The sequence below is a fragment of the Propithecus coquereli genome, unplaced genomic scaffold (genome assembly GCF_000956105.1).
Source record: "Propithecus coquereli isolate 6110/MARCELLA unplaced genomic scaffold, Pcoq_1.0 Scaffold29, whole genome shotgun sequence".
NCBI classification, from domain to species: Eukaryota; Metazoa; Chordata; class Mammalia; order Primates; family Indriidae; genus Propithecus; species Propithecus coquereli.
In genome coordinates this window covers 334,443-348,280 of record NW_012148507.1, presented here as the reverse complement: position 1 = coordinate 348,280, position 13,838 = coordinate 334,443, and the positions used below count along the sequence as shown (strand labels likewise).

General features: G+C 36.7%; 1 protein-coding gene across 1 annotated transcript in view; it reads left to right on the top strand.

Annotated features, from left to right (window-relative positions):
* Window positions 1-13,838, top strand: part of MLIP (muscular LMNA-interacting protein) — a 200,359-nt gene that overhangs the window by 35,445 nt on the left and 151,076 nt on the right. The window contains exons 3-4 of the mRNA XM_012648543.1: window positions 1,273-2,847; window positions 13,024-13,095. Coding sequence (XP_012503997.1) covers window positions 1,273-2,847; window positions 13,024-13,095 — 1,647 coding nt within the window. The remainder of the gene's footprint in view (window positions 1-1,272; window positions 2,848-13,023; window positions 13,096-13,838) is intronic.

The following is a 13,838-nucleotide window of genomic DNA, read 5'->3' as shown; positions in this document are numbered from 1 at the left end:
TCAAATTTGTTTTTTGTCTAACATCATTTCCATAGTCTAAAATAAACATATAATAAACAGAAAGTAATGTATCATTAGCAAAGAAATGTAAAGCAAGAACTGAGCGTTAAAATGATGTATAACACCATTTGGAATACATCATAAGAATGTATTCCAATATCAAATGGCCAATTTCAACAATGCTAAAACCACAATTACTTTTGCACCAGCCTAATATTTCCCGTGACTGATACTCTCTGAATTCTTTATTAGACATGCATATTTACCCTTTTTCTTATATACTGATAGAATCAAACCAATAATTTTGAAGGGAAGCCTCTATTTAAAAGGCTTTAGAATCGTTTATGAGTTCAGTACTTATCTGAAAGTACTGGATGATTTTTAGAATGGCACAAGAATACATACACCCAGCTGTTTCACAGGCTCTCTCTAGCTTCTTTTGTAAAATGATATATTGTTTATTCCCTCTTTATTTGGTGTGAGATTGGTGGCTTGTGTTGTTTTAGGTGGATTGTATTTGTAAAGTGGCTCTGGCTTCTTTTGATATGGGAGAAAACCTATTTCTTCCAGCATAATCCAAATCATTTGTTAAATGCTCATTAAATGTTCATGTTAAGTGTTCATTCTGGCAAGTAGTATAATTAGTGAAAATAAACCTTCCTCTCTATTTTGGACTTTGCTTTTACTCTCCCAATTTATCATTCTGTGTCGATGTTGGGTTGGGTGCTTCATCTTTTGAATTCTGGGCACTTTATCAGGTTCGTGTTATGTAGGAATAAGTAGTCCAAGTTTTTAAAATTTTAAAAACATGGTAGAAGTGTATTAATTTTTTTTAAAGGATTGTATTCAGTATTATTATATGGTGAAAGAAAATCTATTTCATTTTCCAAAGTGAATTTTGAAATTTATACTGATGGTGATTTAAATCTTTTCAAATCACACCATTCAAAATGAAGATAACTATTTTAGATGTTGTCAATGAATTATTTTCCAAATGGAAACATGCAAAACAATTTTATATTGATTTTCATTCTGGGAAATAAATAAGGTAGAGGATATACTACTTCACAGCCTATTTATATCTCATTTCAAACTTAAAGCAATGCCTTATTAGCAAAACAGAATTTCCTGCATTTTTATGGAGGTTTAAGATGTCTGCCTTTGTGCAAACTAGTAGAAGGGCTGTTTGCGTAATCACACAAGTGACAAGAATATTTTGATAGTTTCACAAATAATGTCCTATTTCAATCTGTCTATTTCTCTTTCCTCTAGTTAACTTCTTCTCCCACTACCTCTGAGCAGCTTGCCTGTAAACCACCTGCTTTCTCCTTTGTCTCTCCAACTAATCAGAACACACCACTCGACCCAGTTAACCTCGACGGAGCCTCTGTCCTAGAGGAGTTCCACACTAGGAGGCTGGATGTCAGTGGGGCGGTGGTGGAAGAATCAGCTACGTATTTTCAAACTACCGCCCACTCTTCACCCTTTTCTGCATCGAAGGGCACCTCCTCGACGTTACCGTTTCCCCATTCCGCTCAGCTACCAGGTTCTAATTTATTCAGTCCGAGTGCAGCGGATCAAAAGCCTGGACTGACAGCTGAAGCTCTGAAGAAGACACCTTTAACCTCGCACGTCCTTAGTCGCGGAGAAAGTCCGAGAACCTCTTCTCCTCCACCACCTGCCTGTGCACCTCCGAAGTCGAATTCGGCCCTGTACATACCAGTCCGCATTGTCACGCATTCACTCTCTCCAAGTCCGAAACCATTCACCACCTCCTTCCACGGCTCCTCTTCCACAATCTGTAGCCAAATGTCATCAAGCGGAAATCTTTCAAAGTCAGGGGTAAAATCCCCAGTGCCCTCTCGGCTTTCCCTCCTCACTGCCATTCTCAAGTCAAAGCCTTCTCACCAAAGACCCTTCTCCCCCGCATCCTGTCCCACCTTCTCTCTCAACTCCCCGGCCTCGTCCACGCTCACACTCGATCAAAAGCCAAAGCAAACCCCACCCACGCCTAAAAAGTCTCTCTCAAGTTGCTCCCTGAGAGCCAGGTCTCCCGATCCAGGGGATCACCGGGATTCTGAGCGGACTCAGCAATCCTTTCACGTACCTTTTTCTGCCAAGTCTGCTCCCGTTTCTCAGGTGCCCTCCCACTCCCCTGCAAAACGTGCTAGTAGCAGTCTAGTTTCTTTGAATGTAGAGAAAACACCATCATCCACTTTGAAGAGCAATACCATGCTCTCCCTGCTGCAAACCGGTACGTCGAGTTCGGCAGGTCTTCCTCCTGTTCCACCGAGCTCTTCTCCTCTTTCTTCTTGGAAGGGAAAGCAGGATGGTGACCTCAGGGGTCCAGAAAAGCCGAGAAATATTTATACATACCCTTCTACCTTAGCCTCCCCTGCATTGCCTTCTTTATCTCCTCCTAGTAATCAAAGAGCCACGCTCTCCCCTCCGGAGAAATGTTTCCATCCTTCCCCAGCTCTTTCAAACCTGATAAACAGGTCCCAAAGAGCATCACCCCAACTATCTGGCCAGCAGCTGAATCCTTCAGCTCTTCCTTCACTCCCTCTGTCCAGTGCTAGCTCTGCCTCTCTTGCCAACGTGGGATCCTCCTCTTTCCCTTGTGCCAATCTGCCCAGCCAGGCGCTCCAGCTCAGTCCCCCAGCACTGCACCCACATTGTGGCAGTGGTACCTTGCCTTCAAGACTTGGGAAATCTGAAAGCACCATACCCGACCACAGGTCACCTGTTTCAACCCCATCACTTCCCATATCTCTAACAAGAACTGAGGAGCTGATTTCACCTTGTGCATTGTCCATGTCAACAGGCCCTGAAAATAGGAAACCCAAGGTATTTTTTGCACGTTGCATGGTGCATGCTTACTTTGAAATAGGGAAGAATCATTTTTTTTTCCCCAGTATAATGTTCATTCTGCTCCTACAGGGAGGTAGAGAAAGTGCAACGGGGAAGGGACTAGGATTTGTTATATTTGAATGTGGAGATGAATTATAATCTGTCTAAAGTTACATGTTTCAGTCAAATCCTCTGATTTTGAAAGTAGTTCTCCTAAGGTAACTTCTTATATCTATGACACCAAGGGCATTTTTTTCCCCAAACATAATATGAGTTGTGCCATTGGTCCTAATTACAGAATCAAAAGAAGCTGGTTGAGATTTGGGAATATGATACATTCCTGATTACTTAACAACAGGGACTCTATTATCCATCAAAATTTCTGTACTGACAGAATATTAGGCAGGATTAGTATGAAATGGAATATTTTCTTAGATCTAGGCCCATAATATGGCCAAGCCAGATTGAAAACTTTCTATTTCCCTTTCCCAAATTCATTTATTATTATTAATTTCCTCCCCACCAGGTTGATTTCTTTATCACTCCCCATATCACAAACTAAATCAATATGACTTTAGCTGTATACATGTAGGACAAAAGGAATAGAAATTTTCCTTACATGTGAAAGCTATTTGATTTATTACAAACACTAAATACTTAGCAATTATTAGATCCAGAAAGGATGGACAAGCTGTGTATAAGGAAACAAGTTTAAGAGAAGAGAAATATTGGTTTTATATGTTTTGAAGCAATCCACTGAGTAAGGATGTGAAAGCAGTATTTCTTTTACTACGAGAAGGGATTTGAAAGAATAACACTATAGTTCAGTTCTCCTGGTGGTAGGCAACTCTGCTGTAGGGCATTCCAGCTTACCAACTATTCTCAAATCATTCAGAATGTGGATTTATACGCCCAGAACTTGATAGCTGTTATAGCAATAAAATAAAATTATCAAAGTGCCTGTATTAGGAGGGGTAAGAATTGTCAATTCAATATGTTGAAATAATATAGTTTGGGAGCTTCCAAATACCAGAAAGAGTGTGTTTAACTCTGTCACTTATACAATGAATGTAAGGCTGAAGTATTGAAGTGGCCCTCACTATGGTTAAGGATGTTGCAATACTATCGAACTTAGAGAGCATGCATTGAACACCCCTACTATATGCCCATCACTGTACTAACTTTCTTTGGAGTGTGTGTGGTTTTTCTAAAGGGAACTAAGATATTTATTTGTTTTTTTAAAAAAATTAATTTTATTCAGCAGAAAAAATAAACGTATACATGATGTAGAGAGGCTGTATAGAGTTATGAAATCTACAATACAGCTAGAAAACAAGTATGAGGCAAGATTAACATTGTGTAAGTCAGATTATAAATACAATAATTATTGACTGAGTTCAATATAATAGGAATATTAATTATGGGATATGGTTAGCAAGGGAAGTTATCGAAAATGTCAGGCCTGTTGGAAATGTTTAGGCTTTAACCTAATGAATAGGAGAAGAGTTGGCATTATAGAAATGGAAAACAACCTGACCAAATATATAGAAGATGAACTCAGAAGACTATATATGGAGACATGAGAAGATTGGCCTTATAATTGAATAGTAATAATAGTAATGCTATCAAATGCTTTGTGTGAGTCAAGAACTATGCTAGTAGTTATACAAAATGGTTGAATGATTAATTAAGATGGATTATGTCAGTTAATTTTTCTAACCATATGAGGTTGGTAATATTATTATCCTTATTTTGCACATCAAGAAACTGTAGTTCAGTGAATAGCTTGTCCAGGTCACATATCTGGTACAGAGCTGACATTTATATTAATTTAAGTCTGCTGATTCTTGAAGCCATGCTATTTATTACTATGATTTATTGCTTCAAAGTAAAAACTCATATTAATTACTAATTTAGACTGACTTTATAATTCTCATGAAGAAAATTATTATTATGGAATAATGACCAGAATTTTCAATTTATATAATATTTGGGTCATTTTCAAATGTACTAGAGATTATTTAGTCCTTGTATTTTAAACTTTCAAAGCAAATGACGTGAATAATATTTAATTTTTTCTATGATTCTAAATTTAAAATTCCTATTTATTTGAGGTAAAATGACAGGGTTATTATCTTTTCAACACATACGTGGTGTGATTATAAAATTTTTTTGTGGTGCATTAAAAAAAAGACCTGGCAATCTAATCATTACTGTTTTCTGAATTTATTAACTGTCATTTCTTAAACCATGCTGCCATATTCCTAAATTATTAATTACTTTTGTGAAAAGTGATTTTACTACAGAAGTTTCTTCAAAGTGTTTCTGTTTGTGGTTCACTGTGCTTTGTCTATGTTTTGTCTGTTTTGGATATAGTCAGAGAGTTGGAAAAGGGTGAGCCCTGAAGGGCTTTTGATAAATTAAAGGTCTGTTTATTGAAGACCCATTTTTCCTTGGCTCTCTTCCTTATCCCAACAAGGAAAATTTTTCAACATTTGCTTTTTTTTCTTTTTCCTTTGTTTTATTTCCAAGTTAAGAAAATTCAGGCTTATAGAAATGCATGATAAATTTGATGAACATGAAACTAAGAAGAATGATTATATTTCACTTAACAGTAAAAATATTAATCTATTCTTTTGAACAGATAAAAAGCTTTCTTATCATGGGTAAAATTTGTTACAACTTCTACAAAAATAATTGCTCTTTGAGACATGCTGTTCTTTTTCATATTTTTCTCACATTTTGCTATATTATCTCCTAGGTAAAAATCAGAAATTTTTTTATTACGAACTATTATTTTCAGAAATTTAAAAATTCATTAAAATTGATGTTGGGATAGATAAATCTTATCCCAATTTCTTTTGACATTTGACTAATGTTTAAATTGGTAAGATTATTTTATACAATGATAGGAGGAAATAGACAAAAGCTTTGTGGTATCAAAGAATTTACATGCTTTCATGGATTGTTTCTTGTCTTGCTCCTTTCAGTGTGATGCTAATCTGAGCACAGGGCTCTTTTTGAAGTCAAAGAGCTTCAGATTTAGGTCAGCTTCATTCACTCCAGATCCCAGAAAGGTTAGGGGTCCTAGAACATAGAAAGCCATCAAATTAAAACACAAATGGTTGAGGGACATTAGTTCAAAGTCTGGGTCCTACTGTCCTTTGATATTAAAATAAAATGGATCAGCTAGAGTATGCTGAGCTAAATTCGAATATAAAGCATGTTTGATGTTTCTTTTTCATAGATAAAATCCTACAGTTCTGAATCTGTTTGCATTAGCATGATATAATTGATATGACATGCTAATTTCAGATGTACTTTTAAAGTATTATTTCACATTGTAATCAGGGCCCTAGACTGGATGGGCATCACCCTGAATGTTTCTCGGGCTACTTTTCGATCATTTATATTGTCTGAAACTTCTTTTTCCTTTGGGTAAGACTGGATATCACAAAATTCACCCATGAGATTGTTTTGGTTTCTTGTATATTTTGCCTTTATTTATAAATGAGTTTAAATTTTTCTCCTAGTGAGTTCTCATGGTCTTCCATATAAAAATTTGGGTGACTATACATCAAAACCTCATATAGTCTGCTACTCACTGAAGATGGTCCGAAGATCTATTCCAACTATGAGGGCCTTCAGTGATGGGCCAACCCTGGCCTTAAAGCTATTTGAACTCATAGCTTGTTTAGGGAATGAGTTGGGAGCTTTTTGATATCTCATGAAAATTTATAACTGATGTTTTATTTGTAAAATTCTCAATCCTTTAAGGCATCGAAACATTTCCAAGTGTATCACACTAAAAACTTGGGGGCAGCAGTCTGTATGTGATTTTCTCCACTTCTGCAGAACCACATGTAATTTGGGAAATGACCAATATGCAATGTGTCTCTATTAGCTAAAACAGTTAATCTGGGTTCAAATAAATTATTCATTCAATAAATATGTGATGAGTACCTAATATGTGCTTTTCAAAGCTGTGAGGATATTGCAACAAATAAAACATCCAAAAATGCCTATCAAAGAAAGTTTATATTCTACCATGGAAGAAAAACGATCAACAATAACCCCTCCAAATAAATAATTTATCTTGTGTGTTAGAAGTTTGTAAATGGTATAAAAGTATAGCTGTGTATGGAGAATAAAGAAGCTACAGTGATACAAGTTTTTGTTGAGTGGTTAGGATAGGTTTCTTTGAGAAACTGACATCCAAGGAGGTGATGCTCCTTAGGACGGTATAGAGAGGAAAAAATCTTGAGGCCAGAGAATGCTTGACGGGTACAAAGAACAGATTTGGGGCCACTGTTGTGACAGTGGAGTGAGTGACAGGAGCTTGAGGTTGTCAGAGGGAAATGTAGCTGGGAGCTGGGTTCTGTGGGGTCCTGAAGTTCACTCTTTAGTCTCTGATATTTTTCTTTGAGTAATACAGGAAGCCATTGGAGTGTTCTGAATAGATAAGTGAGTCAGTATTATCTACCCAGCTGCTGTGTTAAGAATAGACCTTAAGAAGGTGAGAGTGGAAGTTGGGAGAGTTTAGAAGGCTATTGCAACAATTTAGGCGAGTGCTGATGGTGCCTCTGGTCAGGTTATGGCAGTGAAGGTGAAGATAAGATTTCTCTGTGTATTTTGTAGGTAGAGTAATAAACATTCACCAATCATCAGAGCCACTGTATAAAATGATACAACAGTTGAAACTAGCCTTATGTACCCTCTTGTTTCCTTTTTTTCTTTTTATCTCATTGTCTTTTACTTTATCCCCTTCACAAAGTTCTTTGTACCTTTCTGGGAATTCTTGACTTCCCAAGATTCTCCCACCCCCTCTATCGGTCCCTTCTGCCCCTATACTAACCAGTTCTGTGTACTATTCTCTTTGCGTCTCTCCAGCTGGCCTCTCTGAATTGCTCTGAATAATGATTCACACTCAGGTGTCAATGATTGAAAAAATGTCGCTTTTACCCCTAGAGTATTTGCATTTTAATGGTTGAGGCTGTATAGTTAAATTTACAAGAGAAAAAAAAAAAAAAACAACCAGGAATTCAAGATCAGGAGTTCAAATCTTGCAAGTTCACTGCATGAAAGAAGATCACTTCAGAAACTTACTGTGTTAAAAATGCCCTCAGGGTATGCCTGGATGTTGGATGGGGGAGAAGAAGGTCTCTTATCATTTAGGCTTGTCTAGGACTTGAACTGTAGACAAGGAACTAAAAATTGTGGGTTTTTTTATGTCCTCTGAATCTTATCGTAATCTTCAATTAAATATTTCAATTCAAGTCAACAAATATTTGCTGAATATCTTTTCTCTGCCAGGTTGGCATTAAGTGTTGAAAATAAAAGGAAAAATAATGTAAACTCTCTCCTTTAAAAGACCTAGCAGGAGGATAGGGATAGCAAAATATTATAATGTAATGGAATAAATATTATACATTTGGGGTGCTAGAAACACAAGCAGATAAATCAGGGTGGAGAGAGGTCCCAGGAAGGGAGTTGTCCAGGGAAGTTTGCTTGGTAGCTAACTCTCCCATCTGCTTTGCCAGGCCATGGTCTACAGTCAGTCTTTGACAGTTAGTTTTTTCCCCACATCCAATCCTTCGATTATCAAGACCATTATAGATTGTGCTCTGCCAGTACTCTGGATGTAAGGGAGGTGTCTGGGCGACCTCCTGTGGATTGGATCAGGGCTGGGGTTGGGCTCTCATCTCAAGGCTGATATCAGGGAGATTCTGACTCAGGCAGTGCAGACATGGTCATTGACCAGCAGGAAGTACACCTTTAGAGTGATGCTCTCATCTGTGCTCGTGGATGCTTCCAGAAGTTGACCATGGTGGCAGGGAGGCTCTTCACCAGGGTTCTCTCATCTTGTTGTTTATATAATCTGAAGTTCTTTCATTTACCTGCACTTAAAGTAAGGTAAATGAGTCTAAATCCCTAATTCTCAAGGCACCTAACATAGTTCATTTTGAAACATCCTGGGTCTTTCTTACTGGAGCCTGTGGTGGCATTTTAGACATCAGCAATGGGGAGTAGGAGAGTGGTAGAAAATATTTTCTGAAAAGGCAGATGTATTCCTGCTATTCTCACCTTCAAACACAGAATTTAAATTATAATAACAAGCACTGCTTGTAAATAGGATTTGATCTGGTAAACTTAAGTACGGAAATGCCATTTTCTTTTCTAAACTCAAACTTTGCCCTGCATCAGGTAGTGGATATTTAAGAAATATTTATTGAATGTTAACTGAAAACATAGATTACAAATTGAGGAGATATAATTTTCCAGATTCAAGTTTAGGCTGGCCATTTTTACCTTCTATGGTTAGTTAGTGGTGATTCTAGCTTGTAATACCACAAGCTATAATTCAAGTTACCTAGAATTACCTTGACTAGAACAATTCATAATTTTGTGCCAAAAAGGAAAACTCATGAACTTGGTTTAGCACCTGGACGCCTTGGAATGCTAAAGATGAAATGTATCCCGAATTAGAATAAAACACTTTATATTTGGATTGAGCAATATTGTTAAGAAAACCTAGAGGAAAAACAGTGGGCCCAAAAAGTGTCTTTTGTGGCAACAAGTGTGATTTTTAGACTGAAAAAGAAAGGGTATGTATATCTTAGAGTCTTGAGGAGTACAGCATGTCATCTAGTAGATATTCAATAAATATTTCTTGACTAATTCCATTAGTTGCCTGCCATATCCAAATAGATTTATAGCATGAATTAATGTCCACCATTTTGGGAGAACCCAGTGACAAGAACTCCCTGTCCTTAGTATATGATTTGAATGAAGATTAAAATGACATACCTAACAAAATGGATCATGAAATAGTATAAACATTCTTAATAGTTTACAATGACAAACCAAATCTATCAGATGAAATTGGACAGAGATAATACCTAAAGTCCTTTTTGGGTCTAGGAAAAAAGTGCATGAATACAGGATGGAGTTTATTAGCAAATGTTTAAAAAAACGATGAAAAGATTAAGAATTTTAGGTGATAGCATACTCAGTGTGATTCAATAATATGAAATGGCCCTGAGCTACTCTCCTTTATATTTTAAACTCTACATAAAAACTAAGGAGATGATCCCAATTATTATCATCTTCATTGCATTAATTGAGTTTATTGTCAATATTTGTGGAGGTGATGATTACATTCTACTTTGTATTAAAAACACTTCTAGTTAAACACACATCATTTCAAAATTTAAAGGACTATTGTTAAAGGAGAGTGATGAGGGTGGTAGAATTCTTCATTTGAGCATTAGAAAGTCGATGAAGGCAGCAATGTAACTATCACACAGAAGAGAGCTCTTAGCAAGAGTCATGATTTTGAGGGGCAGAGAGAAATAGGACCAATTGGGTAAGTTAACAGGAAGCATATTTTGGCTCAATATAAGGGAGAATTTTGTACCAGTTCTAACAATTAAACCTGAATGTACTGCTTTGGGCGTAGGCAAGTGTTCGTGTGGCTACTGAACAGAGAGATTCATGTCTCAGATCAGGGAGTTGAACCAGATGACTTTCAATATCTCTTCTGAATGTAAGATTCTTTGATATTATGTGTGCAATAATAAGATATCTCTCTGTACAAACTTTTGCAGTTATATTCTTCAGGGAAATTGAGGATAGGAGAAGAAACATTTTAAATGATTACTCATCCTGAAATGAGAGGCAAGAGTGTATGTAGGTACATGCAAGAGTAGAGCTAGAAAGCTGTGTCCAAATCCCAGCTTTGACTTACTAGCTGGTGACCTTGTGTAAGTTATTTAACATTTATATACCCCAGTTTACACACATAAAATGGGTGTAATATAGTATCTACCTAATAGGTTTGTTGTGACAATTGAGTGAGGCTCACGTAAAGCTATTAGAATGGTACCTGGCCCATAGTGATTGTTAGGTATTATTATTATTACAACTATTATTATAACTAAATATCCATAAAACCATCATAGACTATGAATAGTATATTATACATTATGGATATGTTTAGATATTCTTTGGAAGAAAATATCATCTTACAGAGAAGCATAGTTATTGGATCCAGGTAGGCTCTTTATGGGCTGTGTGGTCTTGGACAAGTCCCTTGACCTCTGTTTTCCTAATAACTCTTTAGTTATAGGATATCTATAAAATTAAATGAGTCAATGAATGTTATTTGTTTAGAAATAATTGTCACCTCCCATTGCCCACGAAGAGACGGCATTTCAATTTCAATCCTTATCTAAATACATTGTCATCTGGAGACCATAGCAGTGCAGAGTCGATGTAGAGACTTAGGGCTTGAGGGACCTGAAACATCTTTCAGTAATTGCCTCTTATGTAGAGACAGGAGTGCAGGACCCACAAGAGTTGAGAGACCTGTAGAAGGCCACACAGCTGCTTCTGATGAGGGAGAAGAGCTATTTGGAGGAGAGAAAGTAGAAGATAAATAAACATTCAGAATATATATTTTTGGAAAAATGTATGTAGTTTCTGAGATCTTGTGCATATTTTCCTGAGTATATGTTTGTGTATGAGCATGTGTGTCCATATGTGAGTACACATGAATTTGTGTGTTTGCATATGAATATATGTATATGTTTGTGTGTATGAGTGTGAGTGTGTATAAGCGACATGTGTTTTGTGGACAAGTGTGATTGTCTGGCTATGGTGGCTTTCTATGTTACCTGCTGGCATCCAGGTCTCAGGTTGCTAATTTCTTTTTATTCTCTTTAACACACTAGACTGAGCGAAAAAGAAAAAAGTAAAAAGAGAGAATGTGTTCTGCTTTTAGCTGGACAATGACTTTCTTTTAGGTCTGGCACTCTGATTCCTCGCTACTTCAGCCTGCCAGCCTCTTACCCTTATAACACCAGTTTAATAAAGTTTACTTTATTACATCTCTAAAACCCAAGGTTTAGTTTTATTTGACTACCTTGTCTTCTTCTGCAGACCCTTTGGTTTGCTTTCCAAGGGATTGAAACAGCCTGGAGTTCTGTGCCAATTTCCTGCAGTTTCTGGGCCACTGAAGAAGCTGCCTGGGCCAAGGGAATTTGAAATGATAGGAGCCTTGAACTTAGTTAAACAGCTGAGATCCAGAGCAGTATCAAAGCTGGGCTTTTGAGGCTTTCTTAATTAGACAAATCTAAGGAAGGAGGGAGGCTTCTCAAATGCCCATGTTCTTTGGCTCAGTCATTTCAGCACAGAGAAAATACCCTGCTGTAGCTTTGTAGTCAAGTACAGTTTTGTTTCTTTCTTTGTTCATTTGTTTCATTTTGTTTTCGGGATAGGAGATGTTCATCCTTGCTTTGAGAATGACTCTTTTGTGTAAGCAGTATGTTGAATAAACACAACTCACGTGATCTGATTGCAAAAAAAAAAGAAAAAAAAGCTGGACTTTTGATCATGCATTTTATCCTGATTTCCACAAAGTCCTCATGCTCACCCCTCTCCTGTAAATACTCCACAAAACTGAACTATATTACTCTGAGTTGTACTTAAAACTCAGGAAATTTTTATCATTTGCTTCGTTGACATCACTGTGGTAGAAAGTGTGGACAGCATGATGAGGTTAAAAAAATGAGTTTAAGATCAAGAGCTTATACTGCTCGTTTTTCCATATGGAGCTAAATTGCTGATATTATTTGTATTCAAATTATTGACTACATTGCTGCTTGTTAAAATTGGCTGCTAAATTTTATGTATTCTGATCTTTGCTTTTGTGCATGATGCAAGAGAATGTATCAAGAGCTCAATTAAATTTATATGCGTAATATTTGTTAATTATGGCACTATAAAAAAGAAACATTCCTTTGAGGATTGAGCAGAAGCCCTCCCCCACCACACACACGCATGTATAAAATAGTGCTACTCTGAGGGAGTGCTGTTAATAAGAAACTTATATATAATTTTGTGAAATGGGTGTTTTTAAATTCTGAAACAGAATAGCATATAATTACCTATAATCTCTAGGCTGATATTTTACTGTAGTATTACTTTGCTTCTCGCTCTAATAAAATATTAACATGGTAAGCTAATTTTTTTCTGTCAGAAGCAAGTTGTTCAGCATAATAACTCTTTTCTTCATTTGATAGCATGTCATTTAACTTAGTAGAACTGTCTAAAATTATGTCATATTCTTCACCCTTTTCATCTCTACTCCTGCTTTCTGGTTACCCATTCTAGCAATACAAGACCAAGTCAAGCTACAAGGCTTTTGCAGCAATCCCTACAAACACATTGCTTTTGGAACAGAAGGTCAGTGTTGGCTCAAAAGCAAAGTGAATTTTATGTTTGTAATGTCATTTTTGTTGTGTTTTCTAAAATTTCTTCTGGGGAGATTTCTGTTTTAAAGTTCTGCTTTTACTGAAATATTAATAAAGTGCTGTTCTTACTTTAGGATGATGTGATAAAAGCGTTTCGATGAATATAATTAGAGACATCATTGATTTATTACTACAGGTTGGATATAAGCCTAGCGATGTCTAGTCCACTGTCAAGCATCCTTCAAAAGCTTGATTCAGGTTTGGATAGGTACCTGTCCTTTGGAATTTTAAATAATCGTTATATTCAAGAACTTCCAGCTTTATCCGTATTGATCAAAAGAATCGAGGTGAAATGGGATGACATGTGGGTAACCGTCCCCCTTGGTCATTGACTGGTCAAGACTTGGTGATTAATAGTGGCTTCCACCACTATAATATGCTGATACTCAGATATAATTCCTGAGCATCCAACTGAGTCCCATAGATCCCAGCATGGGCTAAAGCTAAACCTTTTCATTCATTCTTGCCATCCACTGATCCTACATCCATGGGTGGAGGCGAGGTTTGAGATGACTCTTAATGACCCATTGTCTTTCGCATGGCTCCAGGGAATTTTGGCTTTGCTGTTAAGAGTCATTAATTATAAAATTACATGTTGTTACTTCAGTAGGTAAATTAAATTAAAGCTTCTTGTTTAATAAGTGCATTACATATGCTCAAAAGAAGGCCAAATAA